At 43.7% G+C, this 22,373-nt stretch overlaps 1 protein-coding gene across 3 annotated transcripts in view; it reads right to left on the bottom strand.

Moving 5' to 3' along the window:
* The window catches only part of fbxl6 (F-box and leucine-rich repeat protein 6), a 30,216-nt gene extending 7,910 nt beyond the window's left edge, over nt 1-22,306 (bottom strand). The window contains exons 1-6 of one of the 3 annotated variants that reach the window (XM_055665618.1): nt 22,083-22,306; nt 14,028-14,603; nt 7,888-8,046; nt 7,036-7,099; nt 4,129-4,260; nt 1,404-1,511 (exon numbers count right to left, since the gene is read on the bottom strand). In XM_055665618.1, coding sequence (XP_055521593.1) covers nt 1,404-1,511; nt 4,129-4,260; nt 7,036-7,099; nt 7,888-8,046; nt 14,028-14,512 — 948 coding nt within the window. In that variant the 5' untranslated portion in view covers nt 14,513-14,603; nt 22,083-22,306. Of the gene's footprint in view, nt 1-1,403; nt 1,512-4,128; nt 4,261-7,035; nt 7,100-7,887; nt 8,047-14,027; nt 14,604-18,018; nt 18,168-22,011 lie in introns of those variants that run through there. The other 2 variants (XM_055665622.1, XM_055665628.1) reach the window with 2 other exon arrangements.
* Between the last annotated feature and the right edge of the window lie 67 nt (nt 22,307-22,373).

Below are 22,373 nucleotides of genomic sequence, written 5' to 3'. Positions count from 1 at the left end.
ATCCTTAAACTGTGACCCCTTGTCCTGGACTTCCCCAACATCAGGATCAATCTTCCTGCAACAGGCATCAGGATATCTGTTAACTAACTTCAACCCTGTACTTTTTGCCACCTATGCTTCCTCTGCACATTCCTTGCCCTACAGAGAACAATCAAATCTCCTGTAGTCTCGTTGATTGATTGAAAGATACAGCATGGAAACAGGGCCTTCTGCCCACCGAGTCACGTCGACAATCCATTCACAAGAGGAACTGAATACAAGTTCAATGACCAATGTTTTATGTAGGTGCAATAATAATATTTAAGGACATTTGGACAGGTGCAAAGACACAAAAGGTTTAGAAAGACATGGGTCAAATAGGACTCGCATATATGGGCAGCTTGGGTGTCATGGACAAGTTGGGCGGCTGGGCCCATTTCTGTGCTGTAGGATGCTGCAACATAAACATCTGTTTTTGTACTGTACATTGATGAATCACAGGATCCAATATGTTTTGTTTAATTAACTAGAGGGCAGGACAGCGGTGGAGTTACTGCCTCACAGTATCAGAGAAGCGGGTTCGATCCTGACTACGGGTGCTGTCTGTACGTAGTTTGTAAGTACTCCCTGTGACCACGTGAGTTCACTCCGGGTGCTCCGGTCTCCTCCCACATTCCAAAGACGTGGACGTTTGTAGGTCAATTGACTTCTGTAAATTGCTTTTAGCGTGTAGGGAGTGTGAAGAAGGGTCTCGACCCGAAACGTCACCCATTCCTTCTCTACAGAGATGCTGCCTGTCCCGCTGAGTTACTCCAGCTTTTTGTGTTTATCTTTTGTGTAGGATATGAAAGTGGGATAACATCGAACTAGTGTGAATGGGTGATCGATGTTCACGGGGACTCGGTGGACTGAAGGGGATGTTTCCACGCTGCATATCTAAACTAAACTAAAACTAAACTGAAGGGTCTCGACCCAAAACATCACCTCTTCCTTTTCCCCAGAGATGCTGTCTGGCCTGCTGAGTTACTACAGCTTTTTGTGAATCTTTGGTTTAAACCAGTTCCTTCCGACATAAAACTAAACTACATCCTCACAATATTGGTCCATCCAACCATCTCTGATCCTGCAAGGGTTCCTTTGACCCAAAGGCAGTTAAGAAAGTGATGTATAAAATGGCGTAAAATATATATATTTTTAAATCACAAATATTCATCAAGCTAACTAACCAACCAAACTATTCATTACGTAATTAATGTAAATAAGGCTGATCCAGGAGATGTCAGAACAGAAATCATAAAAACTACTTCTGCCACTGCAGATCAAATTAGAGTTACCCAGCCTAGAACATCACCCCTTCCGTCTCACCACAAGAGCCTACAACTTCGCCCGATTACCCCCCGCTCCTCGACCACGAGGTACCTTACCACGATGGCATTGAAGATGTTGTGGAGACGGCTGTTATACGTCACACAAAGCTGTTTGAGGTTCGAACCCGCTGTCTCAAGGAAACCAACAACAGCTGCTACATCGACCTGCAGAGTAGGGGCAGAGGTAACCATTTAGATCATGACTAATTCAATATATTTTGCTTTGATAACTCTATAATCATAGCAACAAACTATCAAAGAACAAAGAAAACCGCAGATGCTGGATATCTGAAACAGAAACAAAGTGCTGGAAATATTCAGCAAGCCAGGCAGCATTGATGGGAGAGTAAAACATAGTTAATGTAGTTCATCACCACTGCTGACCTACCCGTCACAGAAGGGATCTACAGGAGGAAGTGCCTCAAGATGGCAGCTAATATCAAAGACCCACACCAACCTGGCCATGCTCTTATCTCACTACTACCACTGGGAAGTTGGTACAGGAATCTGAGAACTATGACCTCCAGATTAAAGCACTGCTTCTTCCCAGCAAACAGCAGTCTCATGAACCATCATGCACAATCCTATCTCAGCACCAAACTATCATAGACTATGCTTAGGTTGCACTATGTAATTAGGTTTGCACTTTTTGTGGTCTGGTTACCTTGGATTACTGATATTTTATTGTAATTTTGATTATTGTATATTTATTTGTGGTGTTTTTGTGTTGATGTGCTTGTAAAGTTGCAAATGGTAAGAATTCTATTGCTCTGAAGGATGAGAGGGTTTCGTATTTTATTGCAGAAGGATGAGAGGGGATCGTATTGAAACATAAAATTATTAAGGATTTGGACACGCTAGAGGCAGCAAACATGTTCCCGACGTTGGGGGTATCCAGAACCAGGGGCCACAGTTTAAGAATAAGGGGTAAGCCATTTAGAACGGAGACGAGGAAACACTTTTTCACACAGAGAGTTGTGAGTCTGCGGAAGAGGCCGGTTCTCTGGATACTTTCAAGAAAGTTAGATAGGGCTCTTAAAGATTGCGGAGTCATGGGATATGGGGAGAAGGCAGGAACGGGGTACTGATTGTGGATGATCAGCCATGATCATATTGAATGGCGGTGCTGACTCGAAGGGCCGAATGGCCTACTCCTGCACCTATTGTCTATTAATTAATATAACACTTGATGTTGATAATGTTTCATCAAAAAGATCTGGCCTTTAACTCTTCTCTCTTTAAGCTGTATAGTGGCGCACCAGAGAGTTCCTCTGCATCACAGGTCCAACAACGCATGTGCCATATTCTATCCCAACCTCAGGTGCTGTTTGTGTGGAGTTTGCAGATCCTCTCTGTAACCATGTGGGTTTCCCCCGGGTGCTCTGGTTTACTCCCACGTTCCCAAGATGTGCAGGTTGCTCGCTCAATTGGCCACTGTAAATGACCCCTGGTGTAGGTAAGGCGACAGGATAAGCAGGATGGTGTAGATGGCATACAAGGTAGTAGTGGGTGGGTGGAATAGCTCCAAGAGCTGAAACATCTCAATGGCCCAATTAGCCTCCTTTGACATGTTCTGTTCTTGGTTCAGAAAAATATATCACTCGCTGTTTTGGAAACTCTTACTTTTCCCTCAACGGATACACTGGAGCAAAGAGCAACCTGCTGGAAGAACTCAGCGGGTCAGGCAGCATCTGTGGAGGGAAATATATAAACAACGTTGACCGTTGGAACCCTTCTTCAGACTGAAAGAGTGGGAAGGAGAGAAAGTAGGTACAAAGGGATACACTGGATGGCTGCAAGTCAGAATGCAAAATTTAAATCCATAAGGCGCCAGATAAGGCATTATTCCCTGCTTTGTCTTCCACCACATATCTGGAGAGCAATGATGGCAAGGAGGACATCAGGATTGCACTATACAGTCTTGGTCTTCTTTCCTGAAAAAGAATACTGTAGCATTGGGCGCAGTTCAAAGGAGATTAACCAGAGATGAGAGGGTTGCCCTTTCAACAGAGGTTTGGATTTATGTTGGAATTTAGAAGAATTTATTCCAATACACAAGATCCAAAGTAAAAAAAAAACAAACTGCTGCAGGAACTTAAGATTTCAGCATCCATGTTTCTTGTGTCTTCATATAAAATCTTAAGGGGATTGTCTGGGCAGATGTTGACAAGTGAAGCACATTACAACGGTAGATCTATAGGACCTGGGATTCATCCCAGGACACTAATGGAAGTATGGAATGAGATCACCGGGATGCTAAGTCAATACTCCAAGCAAGCACAAATAAAAATAAATGGCCAGATAATGCAAAACAATTGGTAAAATGCACAGAAACAGGCCCTTCAGCCCAACAAGTCCACACCGACCATTGGTCAACCATTCACAATAGTTCTCTGTTATCCCATTTTCTCATCCACTCCCTGCACACTACAGCCAGTTTGCAGAGGCCAATGAACCTAAATACCCGCACGTCTTTGGGATGTGGGAGGAAACCGAATCATTCGGAGGGAGGCCACACAGTCACAGGGAGAATGTGCAAACTCTACAGACAGCACCCAAAGTAAAGATCAAACCCAGCTCTGACAGCTGCGCCACTGTGCCGCCCCAAGAGAGACTTGAATCATTAATTAGAAATCAATGGGACAAGTGATCGGATTATTTTCAGCCTGGGCAATATAGACTGACTAAACTTAACTTTGGGTTCAAATTGGTACAATTGTGCAACAATTAAAAGGCTACTTACACAACCCATGAGGCAACAACACACAAGTAGTCCTCTTACCACTGAATGCTGTAGATTTAAACTCTCCAGCTTCCGGGAATGCATGGCCAACGACTCAAAGACATCGGATGTCACGCCATTGCAGTTGGTCAGTCGCAAGGAGACTAATTGAGGACAGGACTTGGTGATGACCTGCAGAGAGATGAACCGTAGTACTGACATTGTAAAAACAGTGGAATATAGCAACACCCGACACTGTTCCTAAAATCAGTCAGAATCAAAATGCAGCAAATGTTTCAGGCAAACGGATGAGGGAGAGAGTTCAGTGGCAGGGTTAAACTGTCCTTTCTCTCCTTGGAACAAAACAATGGGAGGAAATGTAAGTGGTGCACAGGTTCATGGTTGTTATAAGTACGATACAAGGGGAGGTGCTGTTCCCATTCACGAACAAAAAGGACATTGATTCAAAGTGATGGGCTAAAGATGCAGGGGGACATGAGCATTAAACTTAAGAGTAGTTACAATCTACAACTCATTGCTCAGTACTATCAAGAGGGATACTCAAGGTAAAATACTTTTCAAGCAGTGTGGATGGGATTGCTCGACAGAGAGGTAGCATAAACTTAATAGGCCAAATGGTCTCCTGCATGCTAAATGAACTACGTCAGAAGTAGAATATCAAAGTCAGAGAGAGGAGGGTCTGCCGTTAGTGTGTAAACTACCCGAGCGATGTCTGTTGCAGACCAAGTAAAGAACGAGGCAGACGGAATTCAGTATTCACTGAACAATGGTAAAGCTCTCACTTTTCTGATGTGTCAAGCATGCTAAAATGAGGTACTGCAGTGTAAAGCTTCCCCATACATCATTGTCCCACCACCACTGCAGTGTCCTAATGAATTTCCCAGTCAACATCAGCATCCTCCAGGCACAAGTTACAACCACCACACGCACTGTAACACTAGCTGCAACACTATATTCTGCACTCCCGGACTTTTCCCTTTGCACTACCTGTTGTACTAACATATGGCTTTGATTGGATAGTACGCAAAGATTTTCACTGTATCCCAGTACACGTGACAATAATAAACAATATCAATAACATACAGTGCCCTCCATAATGTTTGGGACAAAGACCCATCATTTATTTATTTGCCTCGGTACTCCACAATTTGAGATTTATAATAGAAAAAAATTACATGTGGTTAAAATGCACATTGTCAGATTTTAATAAAGGCCATTTTTATACATTTTGGTTTCACCATGTAGAAATTACAGCTGTGTTTATACATAGTTCCCCCATTTCAGGGCACCATAATGTTTGGGACACAGCAGTGTCATGTAGATGAAAGTAGTCATGTTTAGTATTTTGTTGCATATCCTTTGCATGGAATGACTGCTTGAAGTCTGCGATTCATGGACATCACCAGTTGCTGGGTGTCTTCTCTGGTGATGCTCTGCCAGGCCTGTACTGCAGCCATCTTTAGCTTATGCTTGTTTTGGGGGCTAGTCCCCTTCAGGTTTCTCTTCAGCATATAATGGGTTCAGCTCAATTGGGTTCAGATCGGGTGATTGACTTGGCCACTCAAGAATTGACCATTTTTTAGCTTTGAAAAACTCCTTTGTTACTTTAGCAGTATGTTTGGGATCATTGTCTTGCTGTAGAATGAACCGCCGGCCAATGAGTTTTTAGGTATTTGTTTGAACTTGAGCAGATAGGATGTGTCTATACACTTCAGAATTCATTATGCTACTACCATCAGCAGTTGTATCATCAATGAAGATAAGTGAGTCAGTACCTTCAGCAGCCATACATGCCCAGGCCATAACACCCCCACCACCGTGTTTCACAGATGAAGTGGTATGCTTTGGATCTTGGGCAATTCCTTCTCTCTACTTTGCTCTTGCCATCACTCTGATATAACTTAATCTTCATCTCATCTGTCCATAAGATCTTTTTCCAGAACTGTGGTTGCTCTTTTAAGTACTTCTTGGCAAACTGTAACCTGGCCATCCTATTTTTGCGGCTAACCAGTGGTTTGCATCTTGCAGTGTAGCCTCTGTATTTCTGTTCATGAAATCTTCTGCAGACAGTGGTCATTGACAAATCCACACTTGGCTCTTGAAGAGTGTTTCTGATCTGTTGGACAGGTGTTTGGGGATTTTTCTTTATTATAGAGAGAATTCTTCTGTCATCAGCTGTGGAGGTCTTCCTTGGCCTGCCAGTCCCTTTGCGATTAGTAAGCTCACCAGTGCTCTCTTTCTTCTCAATTATGTTCCAAACAGTTGATGTTGGTAAGCCTAAGGTTTGGCTGATGTCTCTAACAGTTTTATTCTAGGTTCTCAGTCTCATAATGGCTTCTTTGACTTTCATTGGCACAACTTTGGTCCTCATGTTGATAAACAGCAATAAAAATTTCCAAAGGTGATGGAAAGACTGGAGAAAAGACTAGGTGCTGAGAGATCTCTTATACCTGCATTAAGGAGGCATTTAAGCACACCTGAGCAATTCCAAAAACCTGTGAAGCCATGTATCCCAAACATTATGGTGCCCTGAAATGGGGGGGGGGGGGGGGGGGGCAATGTATAAACACTGTTGTAATTGTGAAACCAAAATGTATAAAAAATGACCTATATTAAAATCTGACAATGTGCACTGTATGTGACTTTTTTTTTCTATTGCAAATCTTAAACTGTGGAGCAAAGAGAGAAATAAATAAATGACGGGTCTTTGTCCCAAACATTATGGAGGGCATTGTATGTAGCTTAAATACAAAGAGTTTTGGAACTAGTGCATTACACTGCTACACACGTGTACAATCAAGTCAAACACGCATAACAGGCAGTGCAAAGAGAAAAATATCAGAGGGCAGCTCCAGACTGATACAGCGGTAATATAAATGACTTTGGGATAGAATGTAAACTAAATTACAGCGGAGTGACGGATAAGCCCTTGAGTATCGATCTTACCTTCATGGTGTAGCTCACTAGATTGCTCCAGTGACAGATGGAGAACTCTTGGAGCTGTGAAAACCTGCGTAAGGGGAAACACATTGAATGGAGGTTAAATCAGCTGCTGCCTTTCCTCCTCCCTCAGCTTCCCACCTCCAGTTTAAAGGTGCGCAAGCAGGAGAGCAACAATTCTCTGCTGGAGCTTGCAACCCCTGAATTCAGAGCCAATAGCTGCCTAAAGTCATTTCACCAAAGGTTTCCTATCAACTCAGGGATGAATCGCAAACCTCCACGCCTCTAATCCAAAAATACCCCACATCGACCTGGGGAAGTGAAGCAGGCCAGGGCAGGAGAGGGTGGGTGAGTTGACAAAACATGCAGAGGAGGTGGGTGTTTGATGGGAGAACAGGGAGGTTTAAAACCGGGTCTGCCCATCCAACACCTCTCTGCTTGCTGAATAAGGCAGGACAAAGGAACAGCTAACTGAGCTGCTGCCTCACAGTTCCAGGAACGCGGGTTCAATCCCGACCACCAGGACTGTCGGTGTGGAGTTTGCATGTTCTACTTGCGACAATGTGGGTCTCCTCCATGTGCTTCGGTTTCCTCCCACATCCAGAAGACGCGCGGTGAGTTCACTGACTTGCTATAAACCACAAGCCTTCTTTACCACTCAATCTACTTGTGTTACGAACCTCTCTGTAATTTTGCTTCAAGAATGCGGTACAACTGAAGCTATGCCTGCACCCCTCAGTACCGCCACCCCTCGTAAAACTACCATACAACCCAACCCCCCCCCCCCCCCCCCCACCCACCCACCCAAAACGCTACAACCCCACTGTTGACACCATCAGACTCCCTCGCCATACTAACCTGTTGTCCGTCAGCCAGTTTAAGGTGTTTTGGATTTTTCTCTGAACCGGAGGCTGGAGTTTCTTTGCAGGATTGACCCAGCAATGGGAGATGGTGACCCTGCGCCAGAGTTTGCCGTTCTCAGCAGCTCCGTTCCACAGGCGACACACTCGAGCCATTCTGCTCAAAGATACGGGACAAGGTCAAATCACAACGGCGTGTAGGCAGAAAGCCTGGTCTGTAACTGTCTGGCGAGTGAGATCGATTATCCTCTCCCCCGATCCCACCATCACCCCCCCCCCCCCTCCCCCAACAACCGTTTTACCCGCCCTCCCCTTATCACACCAATCATCCCCTCTCCACATCCAAATGACCACCCCCCTCTCCTCATCCCCCCCCCCCCCCCCCTCCGTCCCACAGACCACCCGATCCCACCGACAATTCTCTCCCTCCCCCTCCCCCATTCCACAAATCATTCCCTCCTCTCCCCCAATCCCAGTGAAAGGCTTAGAATGGATGTTTCCTTGAATGATTAGAGGATGTTTCCATATTGGGGAAGTCTAGGACTAGAGGTCACAACCTCAGAATTAAAGGATGTTCTTTTAGGAAGGAGATGAGGAGGAATCCCTTTAGTCAGAGGGTGGTGGATCTGTGGAATTCTTTGCCACAGAAGGCTGTAGAGACCAAGTCAGAGAATATTTTTAAGGCAGAGATTGATAGATGGATATCAATGGATATTTGTAAGGGGAAGATATATAGATTCTTGATTAGTACAGGTGTCAGAGGTAATGGGTAGACGGCAAGAGAATGGGGTTAGGAGAGGGAGATATGGATCAGCCATTATTGAATGGAGGAGTAGACTTGAAGGGCCAAACGGCCTAATTCTACTCTTATCCCTTCCGACCTTATGAGCACCAACCCCATTCCATCAATCGTCCCTTATCACACCAACCATCCCCTCACCCTATCCCACCAACCATACCCCTCACGCATCCATCCCATCGATCATCCCGACCCCTCTCCCTATCCCAGACCATTCCCTTTCCCATCGACCATCCCCCCCCCCCCCCCCATCCTTTCTCCAAACTGAACACCAACCAACCAGCAAACCGGAAAGATATTGGCGGATTCCCCCATGGGAGAGGGGGAGGGGATGGTTGATGGGATGGGGTGTCGGTGGGAGAAGGAAAGAATGGTCAGTAGGATCAGGGAGTCAGTGGGATGGGGTGGTTTGTGGGATTGGGGAGGAGATGATTGGTAGGATGGGGAGGGGATGGAACGATTGGTGGGATAGGATCCAGAAATCAGAGGTGCAAAGGGACTTGGGAGCGCTGGTGCAGGACTCCCAAAAAGTTCACTTGTGAGTCGAATCGGTAGGAAGGAAGGCAAATTCAATGCTAGCATTTATGTCAAGAGGATTGAAATACAAAAACGAAATGTAATGTTGAGTGTGTAGGAAGGAACTGCAGATGCTGGTTTAAACTGAAGATAGACACAAAAAGCTGGAGTAACTCAGCGGGACAGACAGCATCTCTGGAGAGAAGGAATGGATGACGTTTCGGGTCAAGACCCTTCTTCAGACAGGTCAGGGATAAGGGGAACAAGAGATATAGACGATGATGTAAAGAGACAAAGAACAATTAATAATTATAAACAACCCTGCCGGCAAGGGGGGTACCATGGTAGTCTGGTGCGCTGACTAGGTCGAGGCCAGGTGACTACTCTCAGACCCCTCCTCCTACTTATCCTTGGACCATGATCCCACAGACGAGCACCAGGCTCACACACCATTACTGATTTCATCACCTGGCTGTCTGCCTTCCACAGCTTCCACCTCCAGTTTAAATTCCATTTGGAATATTTTGGAGGACCAAGAAACCACGAGCCCAACCTTATCGTTTCCCAGCCCCGCAAAACCTTCTACCCAAAATCCACAAACACAAGTGCCCTGGCAGACCCATTGTTTCTGCCTGCTCCTGTCCCACGGAAATTATTTCCATGTACTTCCGACTAAATCATATCCCCCCCTGGTCCAATCTCTCACGCCCCATGTCCAATATACCTCACATGCCCTTCGTCTCTTTAATGACCCACTTTCCGAGCTCCCACTCCCTCATCTTTACTATGGACATTCACTCTACACTTCCATCTCCCAACAGGAAGGCCCTCTGTTTCTTCCTCGACGGTAGAACCATCCAATTTCCTCTACTAACACTCTACTCCGCCTAGCAGAGCTGGTCCTCACCCTCAACTCCTACTTCCTCTTCCTCCACGTCCAAGGCGTAGTTATGGGCCCCAGCTATGCCTGCCTCTTTGTAGGTTACGTTGAACAACCCCTGTTCCAAGCATATACTGGCCCTATCCCCGAACTCTATCTCCGTTACATTGACGAGTGCATCGGTGCTACCTCTTGCAACCATGGACTCATGGACTTCATCAACTTCACGACCAATTTCCATCCTGCACTCAAATTTACTTGGACCATCTCCGACACCCACCTCCCTTGTATTGATCTCACCGTCTCCATCACATACCGACTGACATCTATTACAAACCCACTGACTCCCACAACTATCTCGACTAGACTTCTTCCAATCCTGCTTCCTGCAAAAACTATCTCCCAATTCCTCTGTCGACGCCACATCTGCGCCCAAGATGAGGTGTTCCATAACAGGACTTCCGTCATGTCCTCATTCTTTAGGGAACAGGGTTTCCCCTCTCCTAACATAGATGAGGTCCTCACACGTTTCCTCGTTACATTGCAACTCCGCCCTTGCTCCCCCTCCTCCTAGTTGCAACAGAGACAGTTCCCTTTGTCCTTCCCTTTCACCCTATCAGCCGTTGCAAACAGCACATAATCCTCTGAAATTTCCGCCAACTCCAAAGGGATCACATCTTCCCATCTCCATCCCTTTCCACCTTCCACAGAGACCGTTCCCTCCGCAACTCATTGGTTAACTCATCCCTTCCCACCCAAACCACCCCCTCCCCAGGTACCTTCCCCTGCAACCACAGAAGATGCAACACCTGTCGCTATACCTCCTCCCTCGACTCTGTCCAGGGACCCCGACAGTCCTTTCAGGTTAGGCAGAGGTTCGCTTGCACCTCCTCCAACCTCATCCACTGCATCCGTTGTTCAAGATTGGATCACCGTGTGGCGCCAGCAATGGCCGCCTCGCCAACAGTCAGTCTCTTCCTGCTTTGTGTTTAAATAGTATGTGTTAAATGTACGTTTTTAGTGTTCTTTAGCTTGTTTTATGTGGAGGGTGTGGGGGAGTTGGAGGAAACTTTTCCTAATCTTTTACCTCGACGGCAAAGCAATTTTTTCCCGTGTCGTATCTTCTTCCGCACTGCAGCCTAACATCGAAGAGTTGGCGGACTTTGCTGGAGAGCTCCATCGCGGGGAGCCTGCGAACTTACCATCACGGAATTCTCGATCTCTTTGCCAGGGATCGACCTCGAAGCTCCAACCGTGGGTGCCTCCAGACATTAACATCGCGGAACTCACGGTTTCGGGTTAGAGACCGATTTCGGAGAACTACAAACCGCAGGTGTTTCAACCGTCCCAACGCGGGGGCTTCAATCGCCCCGACAGTGGGAGAATAAAGAGGAAAATGATTGGACATTTTTGCCTTCCATCACAGTGAGGAATGTGGGAAATCTGCTGTGGTGGATGTTTATGTAAACTTTTATGTAGTTGTGTCTTGTTGCTTTTTTTTCGTATGGCTGTATGGTAATTCGCATCACTCTTCCTTAATTGGTACACGTGACAATGAAAGGCCTTTGAAACCTTTGACTCTTATATATCGGCGAGATCTGAATACTTCCGCTCAACCTGTCTGATCTCCCGTTTGTTAAACACTTCAATTCTCCTTCCCATTCCCCACACAGACCTTTCTGTCCTAGGTCTCCCCCATTGTTTGTTAAACACTTCAATTCTCCTTCCCATTCCCCACACAGACCTTTCTGTCCTAGGTCTCCCCCATTGTCAGAGTGAGGCTAAATGGAAATTGGAGAAACAGTATCTCATATTTCGCTGGGTGGGGACAGGAAAGGGAAAAGGAGGAGTAGCAATTGGTATGAATATTGAGGAAGGGGAGGACCCTGGCATTTCCTCTCTCTCTCTCTCTCCCTCCCCCACCCAAGTCGCACCAGCTTCTCATTTTTACCCAACAGCTAACAATGGCCCGGCCCGTTTCCTTTATCATTGTTACTTTTTTGCATAACTTTCATTCATTGTTCTTTATCTCTCTGCATCATCGTCTATATCTCTCGTTTTCCATTATCCATAACCAGTCTGAAATAAGATCACGACCCGAAACATCACCCATTCTTTCTTTCCAGAGATGCTGCCAGTCCCGCTGAGTTACTCCAGCTTTTTGTGTCTATCTTCGATGTAATGGTGAGGATCAATTAGGTGCTGGTCAGGCCACATTTGGAGCACTGTGAGCAAATCTGCCCCCCCCCCCCCCCCATATGTGAGGAAGGATGTGCTGGCTCTGGAGAGGGTCCAGAGGAGATTTACAAGAATTATTCCAGGAATGAGTGGGCTAGCATATGATGAGTGTTTGACAGCACTGGGTCTCTACTCACTGAAGTTTAGAAGGTTGAGGGGGGGACCTCATTGAAACTTATAGAATAATCTTACAGAAAGGCATAGAGTGGATGCGGAAAGGATGTTTCCAATGGTGGGAGAGTCTAGGACCAAAGGTCAGAGCCCCAGAATTAAAGGGCACTATTTTAGAATGGAGGTGAGGAGGAACTTCTTTAGAGGGTAGTTAATCTGTGGAACTCATTGCCACAGAGGGCTGTGGAGGACGTCAGTAGACATTTTAAAGGCAGAGATAGACAGATTCTTGATTAGAATGGGTGTCAGGGTTATGGGGAGAAGGCAGGAAAATAGGATTAGGAGGCAGAGATCAGCCATGATTGAATGGCGGGAGTGCACTCGATGGGCCGAATGGCCTAATTCTACTATAACTTGTGAACTGGCTAAGTTAAATTACCCCTGCTGTGTAGCTAAATGGTAGAATCTGGGGGAGGGGGTAGCTGATAGGAATGTGGGGAAAAGACAAATGGATCAGGGTACAATTAGCATGTGATGGTCCACATGGACTTGATGGGCCAAAGGGTCTCTTTCACTGCTGAACGATGGGTCCACATTTAAATTCTATTTGCAGCACAATCTGTTCCCCAATCACAAGAACCACCTTCCATGCAGGGATAAGATTAAATCAACAGGCGATGCAGGCCAATAGCCAGGTCTGTGAATCGGAGGGATTCTTGCCCTCCAACCAGACAAGAATCCCACAAACCACTTCTACCCTATATTCACTGATCATCCACCGCCATTCCTCCTTCGGCCCGCACCCATTGTGCAGAAGGTACAGAAGCTTGAGGGTGCACCCTATCAGAATAAGGAACAGCTTCCCCCCCCCCCCCCATTATCAGGTTTCTGAATGGTCCTCCCAAAAGCTAATGCCCTGTCCGATTCACCTCTACCCATTGGGCTTTGTCAATGGAAACTAATGCACTACACTGTTGAGAACTATATTCTGCACTCTGTATCCTCCTCTTTGCTCTATCTATTATATTTGAGTTTGACTTGATAGCATTTATGCACAGTATTATCTGATCTGGTTGAATAACATGCAATATTACCGAAGCCATAGAACTAAGAACAGGATAGCACAACTTCCATGCCGAATATGATGGCAAGTTAAACACCGCACGCACTTGGTCCATTGTCCCTTTTCCCTCTATATACAAGTGCCTATCTAAAAGCCCCTTAAACATCAGTATTGTACCTGCTGCCACCACCGCTTCCTTCAGCACATTCCAGGCACCCACCACTTTCTGTGTAAAACAAGAACTTGGCTCGCCTGTCTCCATTAAACATAGCCCTCTGACAAAACTATGCCTTCTAATCTTTGATATTTGCACCCTAGGACAAAGATCCAACTGTCTCATTGGAAAAATTGAACACAGAACAGTACAACACAGGAATAGGCCCTTCAGCCCTTAATGCCCGTGCCAAAACAAGACACCGTGATAAACCTAAAACCAATTGATATCCCACTTGCATCGGCCGTGTGCTGGCATGCCGATTGTCATAATGCACTCACCTCCGCAACTCTTTCTTTCTCTCATCTTGGCCTTACCTGCAGAGAAACGGGACAGCACCATTTGACGACACCACGTAATGGAAGATGTGAACCAAGACTTCAACTGGAAGCTGCTGACCCCATCGGTCCAAGTCCTCTTCTTTCACGACCCGTTCAGAGTTCATTAGCTTCCGCCGCCCTTCAGAGCAGTCCACGTCAGAACCAGCCGCCCTCGTGCCAACTGGGGATAGCTTGGTGCCATTTGGACTATGCTTCTTGTTGGACTTGTGGTTGCTTTTCTTGGCCCATGGTTTTCTGGTCCTGGCCTTCCTCTGCACCTCACTATCGTTGGAAATGATCAGGAGCATGTCATTGTCAGTGTCGTGGACCGTGTAGTCCTTGGTGTTCCATTGTGCCACCCGCCGCGCCTTCTTCACCGGCTTGGAGTTCACCCGGACACGCGACCGCCCCTGGCTTTCCACACTCCCTTCTCGTTTGCGAGACGGCTGCCTAGAGGTGTTGGGAGATGAAGAGCCTTCCATCACGACGTCCCTTCTCAGTCCTCCTCATGAAATTCTTTGGCCGGACAAGTCCTTATCCAACAGCAAAGCGCAAAGAGGAACGTCAGTGTCACTGGAGCAAGAGAAAATACACATTTCAGTGCTTGCCGCCATTTGTTAACCGAATCTTCACCTCTGCCAACGTTAAAACAATACCGGCCCTCCGCGACTTATATAATAGGCGACTTGCGTGAACTGACACACTTACGTAAACAATTAGGTAAACAGGCCTTAGTGCAATTAAAGCAGTTTGTGATTTTCACAACAACATTGTACGAACACTCAGGTTTATATTGTTAACAATGATAATGATCGTGGTGCTCACCCAGAAGGCCACCCTCTACGGAAAGTGCCCAACGGCAAGACTCCGTGATCCAAACTTGCATAAAATATGACTTCCGTAAGGGTTCAAGAAAAAGTGATGTATGGAATGGGAATGGAGTTGTTCGGGGTTACATAAAATTGGAGAATTCAATGTTCATACCACTAGGGTTTTTTTGTGTAAACCAGCATCTGCAGTTGCTTAATTCTCCTCCAATCAGTTGCCTGGTTCTCCCACCCCACCTCTTTTCCAGCATTCTCTCTCTCTACTACAATGAGTGAAGAAGGATCCCAACCCAAAAAAGAGCCTTTCCATGTCCACCAGAGAAGCAGCCCCTAATCTGCTGAGTTACTCCAGCACTTCGTGTTCCATGCAAGATTCAGCATCTGTGGTTCCATGAGTCTAGTATCTAATTGGCCTCCCTAGTGAGGTCACATTTGGGTCATAAGTAATAGGAGCAGAATTAGGCCATTCGGCCCATCAAGTCTCCTCCGCCGTTCAATCATGGCTGATCTATCTCTCCCTCCTAACCCCATTCTCCTGCCTTCTCCCCATAACCCCTGACATCCATACTAATCAATAATCTATCTATCTCTGCCTTAACAATATCCATTACGATACGATAGAACTTTATTGATCCCAGGAGGGAGATTGATCTGCCAATAGTCATAAAACACAAGAAATTAAAGAGACAAGTGGAAAGGATTGGGGGGGTGCAAAATATTGGGGGGGGGGGGGGGGGGGGGGGGGGGGAGTCAGTCTACTAAGAGGGTGGAGGTCCTTGGAAAATTTTGTTTAATCGACACACTTACATAAATACGTCCGTCCTTTTAAGTATTCAGCATTTTCTCTTCCGCATTCAGTAGCAAGTAGAGTCATTTATCTTTAAACTTTTTGCTTTCGTTTTGTCCTCTCAATTTGTCTGCATTTCACTGTAACATTTTGCCTCTCTCTGTGTACCATAGTGTGCTCCATAATTTAGTAGCAAGCAGAGTCATAGAGCTGTACAGCACAGAAACAAGCTCTTCGACCCAACTCATCAATGCTCACCTTCACACCTAACTACGTGAATCCATTTGCCCACATTTGGCCCGAATCCCTCCAAGTCTTTCCTTTCCTAGCACCTGTACAAATGCCTTTTGATTGCATCTGCCTCCGCAATTTCCTGACAGCTTGTTCTGTAAACCACCACCCATTAGGCAGAAGATACAAAAGCTTGAAAGTGCACACCATCAGACTCAGGGACAGCTTGTTCCCCTCCGAATGGCCCTTCCATACGCTAGAAGTCTGATAAAGTAAAGTATCTTTTATTGTAATTCAGACTTTACAGTCAGAACGAAATTTCATGCCTTGCAGTCATAACATAGAACAAAATAACAAAACACGCAATAAACACAGATTTAACATCCACCACAGTGAGTCCACCAGGCCCTCCTCACTATGGTGGAAGGCTTGAAGTACTCGTCTCTTCCCTCCTTGTTCTCCCTCTGCGTTCACCTCTTCCCACAGACATTGGACTGCATTTATGGAACTGTTGTATTACAATGCTGAGATCTATGTTCTGCACCATATCTTCCCCTTTGCTCTACCTATTGGTCTTATGTTTGATGATTGCATTTATGTACACTATTATCAAATTGGATAGCATGCAAAATAAAGTTAACCGCAGTGTGAAAAACGTACCCTTCAGATCACCTCTACATTTCTCTCATCTCACCTTAAATTATGCCCTATAGTTTTAGACTCACCCAGCCTAGGAATAAGACTATATCTTATCAATACCTCCCATTATGCTATAACAAGTAAGAATGTAATTGTTTTATCTGGGATATATGACAATAAAACACGCTTGACTCTAACTCTTAATAAGATCTCCCCTTAGCTTCTGACATGTGTTAATAAACCCAGCCTGTCTGAACTACTACCGCATCCTGCAGTGCAGCAACTAGAACTGCACACAATATTTCTGGCGCAGCACGATCAATATTTAGTATAACTAATAACATGATGTCCTAACTTTAATGCTCAATACCTTGGCCTATAATGGGAGGTATGCCAAATAACTTTGCCCCTCTGCAATTGGATCCTCGACTTCCTTATCCACAGATCACAGTCTGTCCGTATTGGTTGAAATGTGTCATCCTCAATCAGCAGGAGAGCACCTCAAAGCTGTGGGCTCAGCCCTCTGCTTTACTCACTCTATACTCATGACTGCGCAGCCGGATATAATGCGAACTCCATCATCAAGTTCGCCGACGACACCACTGTTGTGGGACGAATTACTGATGGGTCAGAGTATAGAAGTGAGATCGACCGATTGACCGAACTTCAAATTCCTGGGCATGCACATTTCCGAAGATCTTTCCTGGTCCCAGCACACTGATGCAATTATAAAGAAAGCACATCAGCGCCTCGACTTCCTGAGAAGATTACGGAGAGCCGGTATGTCAAAGAGGACTCTCTCGAACTTCTACAGGTGCACAGTAGAGAACATGCTGACTGGTTGCATCGTGGCTTGGTTCAGCAACTTGCAGGAGTGGAAAGAATGCAGAAAGTTGTGACCACTGCCCAGTCCATCATCGGCTCTGACCTCCCCACCATCATCATCAAGGACCCACACCATCCTGGCCACGCACTCATCTCTCCTCTACCATCGGGTAGAAGGTACAGGAGCCTGAAATCTGTTACATCCAGATTCAGGAACAGCTTCTTCCCCACAGCCATCAGGCTATTAAACTCGCCAACATACAAACTCTGAACTGTAACAGCCTATTGCACTTTATCTGTTTATTTATGCGTATATTGAACTGAACTGTTCTGTATTTATGCTTACAATATTCTGTTGTGCTGCAGCAAGCAAGAATTTCATTGATCTGGGACATCTGACAATAAACTCTCTTGACTTGACTCTGAATCAGTCTGAAGAAGGGTTCCGACCCAAACATCTATTCACGTTCTCCAGCCCAGGAATAAAACACTGACCCTCTGAGTTACTCCAGCATGATTGTGTGCCTTTATTTGTAAACCAGCATCTACAGTTCTATTATCTTCACTATCCTATGCACTTGGTTTGCCATTTTCAGGGAGCTCCGAACTTGCAGCCCAAGATTTCTCTCCATTTCAAATTTGAATCTTTCTCCTAATCTAGGTATGTTGCAAAACTTACCTTCAGCGGCGCTGCGGTTCTGTTACTGCCCGTGTGCGCGACTTTGTCGCCTTTGAGAGGGGGGGCGGGTTTAAAATGCCGTTTTCTCCAGGCTGTTAAAATCGATGTTGGTCAGCCTGTTTAGTTGCTCAAGAAAAATCGCTCCTACTGCCGTTCTCTGCACTTATTTCTAAACTAAGTTGGATAATTTAATTGTCAGAGTAAATTAAAAATCATCTTCTAAAGCCGTGAACGCCGACAACGGGACGGATCTCACGTAGTGGACAAGGCAAGGTAAGCTGTTTATTTTTTACATTAAAAAGTGCTCCTTAAGATGCCTTTAATCAAAATTTTAAGTTGCGAGAAGGTGACTTAGAGCCCATCCGAACCGGCAGTATTTTTCCTGCCGACATGGGGTTTAAATTCGCTGTGAAGATCCGGGATCATACAGAGCAATTGCACTTCTGAATACAGACCAGAAAATACTAACTAAAATACTAGCACGTAGATTAAGTACAGTGATGAATAAATTAATACACCCTGACCAAACAGGCTTTATTCAGAAACGGTATTCATATTATAACCTAAGAAGATTATTTAATATTATATATACCAAGAGAATTATTAATGAAGATTTAGCAATAATCTCACTTGACGCTGAAAAAGCATTTGATCAGGTCGAATGGCCTTATTTATTTTCGGTGATGGAAAAGATGCAGCTAGGGGAGAAATTTTGCACATGGATAAAACTGCTATACACAAATCCTACGGCCAGAATACTTACCAACCAAAGACTGTCATCTAAATTCAGTCTATCTAGAGGGTGTAGACAAGGATGCCCGTTATCTCCATTACTATTTGCACTTGCAATTGAGCCACTTGCAGAAAGAATTAGGGGGCATCCGGAAATATATGGGTATAACAGTAAAGACACAGTGAATAAAATTTCTCTATATGCAGATGACGTATTAATTTACATCACAAAACCAGAAATTAGTATCCCAAACCTATTAAAAAATAATAAACCAATTCGGTGCACTTTCAGGATACAGAATAAATTGGAATAAAAGTGAAATTATGCCAATAAGGGAACATAACAAACAGATAATACAACAATTCCCATTTAAAGTAGTAAATGAAAAATTTAAATATCTAGGTATCTATGTAACTAAGATATATACATCATTATTTAAAGCAAATTTCCCCCCATTATTGAATAAATTACATAAGAATATCCAATACTGGAAAACATTACCTATTTCAATGGTTGGTAAAATTAATGCCATAAAAATGATTTTTTTACCGCAAATATTATACCTTTTTCAGACGATTCCGATATACCTGGCAAAAAACTTCTTTAAAAAAATTGGACTCTATTGTTAATGATTTTATCTGGGATTATAAGAATCATAGGATAAGCAAAAGACACCTGTGTAAATCAAAAAATAATGGAGGCTTGGTTTTACCTAACTTTTTGTTTTATTACTGGGCAGTTAATATTAAAAATATGAACTTCTGGTTGGGAGAAATAGACCAGCAACCAGACTGGTTAAAACTGGAAAGGGAAGATTGTATGCCTTATGATATTGGTGCGATATTATTTGCTACGTCTAAATTAAACAAGAAAATTTATAAGGAAAACCCTATAATATTTAGTGCTATAAAAATTTGGAAACAATTAAAAAAAGACATTAAAATTAGATAACTTATCTCTTTTTCTTCCAATTGTGAATAACTCATTGTTTAAGCCTTCATGTTTAGACGGGGGTTTTACACAATGGAAGAATAATGGAATTAAAAATATAGGACACCTTTACAAAGAAGGCTCTTTTTTGACATTTCAGGAGTTGCAACAGATTTATGGACTTCGAGGAAATGATTATTTCAGATATCTTCAACTCAGAGATTATGTTAAATCGAATTCTAAAAATTTTCGAAATAGAAACCCAGAGATTCTAGATGAATGTTGGAATAAGCATCCTAATACAGAAAAAATTAATATCTTTATATATATAATATCTTATTAGATAGTGACATTCCTTTGACGGACTTACACAGACAAGCATGGGAAAAAGAATTAAAACCAGGTAATAACGAAAGACACTTGGGAAGAAAGTCTACAACACATACATCAATGTTCACTAAACGCGAGACATTCTCTAATACAATTTAAAGTAATACATAGGTTACACTACGCCAAAACAAAATTACATAAAATTTTTCAACATATCTCACCTATATGTGATAAATGTCAACATTTAGAAGCTACGTTATCGCACATGTTTACAAACTGTACAAAAATTAAAAAATTTTGGGTAAATATTTTTAGTATAATATCCAAAGTAATCAACACACAACTGGAACCCAACTCAAAATTAAATAATATTCGGAATATTAGAATCAAATCAAACACTTAGAATAACACAAAGAAACTTTTATCGATTACAGTTTAATAACAGGAAAAAAAATAATTCTAAAATTTTGGAAAGGCCCTACGGCCCCCACAATCAAAATGTGGATTATAGAAATGACGGAGACCTTAAACATGGAAAGAATCAGATTTTCCCTGTTGGATAAACAGGAATTATTCGTTGGAACATGGTCTCCTTTTATTGATTATTTAAAGGGTCAGAACAGTTCAGCACAGGAACCTGACTAGCACCCGGACTAAAGATTGGATGAAATGCTATACTTCGAAATGTACGAACATATCTCGAATGATGTTTTTAAACTTTAACAAATTTTTCCATTCTTCTTCAACTACCTCTTTCACTCCTTTTCCTTTTTTTATTTTTTATTTTAGTTTTCTTTTTCCTTCTTCCCTCTCTCTATTTCAACTATCCCTTTAGCCCTATCTAGTTATAAAAAAAAAAATGAAGAAAAATGCAAAAAGTATTGGAGACAATGTAATAATAACTGACAATATTATCAATTTAAAAATGATGTAATAATGATGTAATAGATGTAATAGATCATGTACCTATCTCCAATAATAAAAAATTAAATACAAAAAATAAATTCGCTGCAACCGCAACGTTCCAAACCATCGCGTTCCACAAAATCCCACTTGCAAGATGATTTAAATGGCCATTAATTTACAGCAATTAAACACAAAATTCCTTCCATTTGGCCTATAAATTCATGACAATGAGTTTAAAAATCATGTTATATCGTGAATGTTATATGTGTGAATGTTATTTGGACATTTAGGCTATTTAAAAATATAAATCTTTTCTTAAGAAATGGATCGATGTTTAGATCTAGTAATTGAATTTTGTAATTAGCTACAATCGGGTAACTAACTAATTATATGCTTTAATTTCAGGTAATCCAAGTAAAATTGTTTAATATTTGTTTCAGAATGCTTCAATCTATAATAACTGAAAATGTATTTTAGTTCTCTTAATTTTTAAGAAAGTTATGGGTTTTTGACAGTCCTTGATCACAGCTTTTGTGTTAAGTCGATGGAAAATCAATAGGGAACAAGCTGCTAATTTCCGAGTATGAAAATGGCCATAACTTTTTTAATACTGAAGATATGAAAGTGAATTAGGTGTCAAATTAAACTTCTTTTTATGCTTTATCTGATGGGATAAATTGCAGACCCGATTTTTAAGATCTCCAAATGTTGTAACATTGCTACCTAATCCATTCACTTCAGTGAAAGGCTGGAACCTCAGCATATATATATATCCCTGGGAGAACACCATGTCATTTCTTACCAATTAGAGTAAATACACGTTTTATGCACCCCCACGTGCCAATGCATTGTGTAGGGAGGAACTGCAAATGTATTAAGCTGTTAAATGTATTGTTCTACACTTTATACATTCTACAAATGAAGGGGAGGGGGACACGGAGCAACTAGGCCCGGTGGGACAGTAACCATGGCAACAAAGATCTACTAATGCCTTACAGGCGATACCATTACTTTTAACCCTATCCAGCCGCTCCTACTATCCCTTCTCCGCCTCCCTCCATTCGCTGATCGCTTCCCCCCGTCCGGTCACTCACTCAGTTCGCATCCTCGGCCGCCCTCGCCGCCGCCATTTTACCGGCCGCCGCTCGCCGCCTCTCACACTAACCTGCTAGCCGGCTCCAAGTCCCGCCCACACCTCACGCCGATTGGCCACGTCGCCGCCGCTCCTCCCAGAGGGAATCGAGGTCCTCAACGTCGATTGGTCCGCCGTCCCCGTCAATCAGCCGCCGCTCGCGATCAAGTTGGGTCGACACCCGCGCCGCCGCTTCGCACCCTAATCTTAAAGGCAACGTTTTAAAAGGGTAGGGGCAACCACCAAAGCGTCGTTTATTTTTTGAACTGGCAGAATTTAATTATTTTTTTTTACTTATCTTTAAAGCTGTAAGTTATTTTGAAT

The sequence above is a fragment of the Leucoraja erinacea genome, chromosome 2, assembly GCF_028641065.1.
Source record: "Leucoraja erinacea ecotype New England chromosome 2, Leri_hhj_1, whole genome shotgun sequence".
Taxonomy (NCBI): Eukaryota; Metazoa; Chordata; class Chondrichthyes; order Rajiformes; family Rajidae; genus Leucoraja; species Leucoraja erinaceus.
Note: the sequence above shows the minus strand (reverse complement) of the source record. Positions and strands in the feature narration are given on the sequence as shown.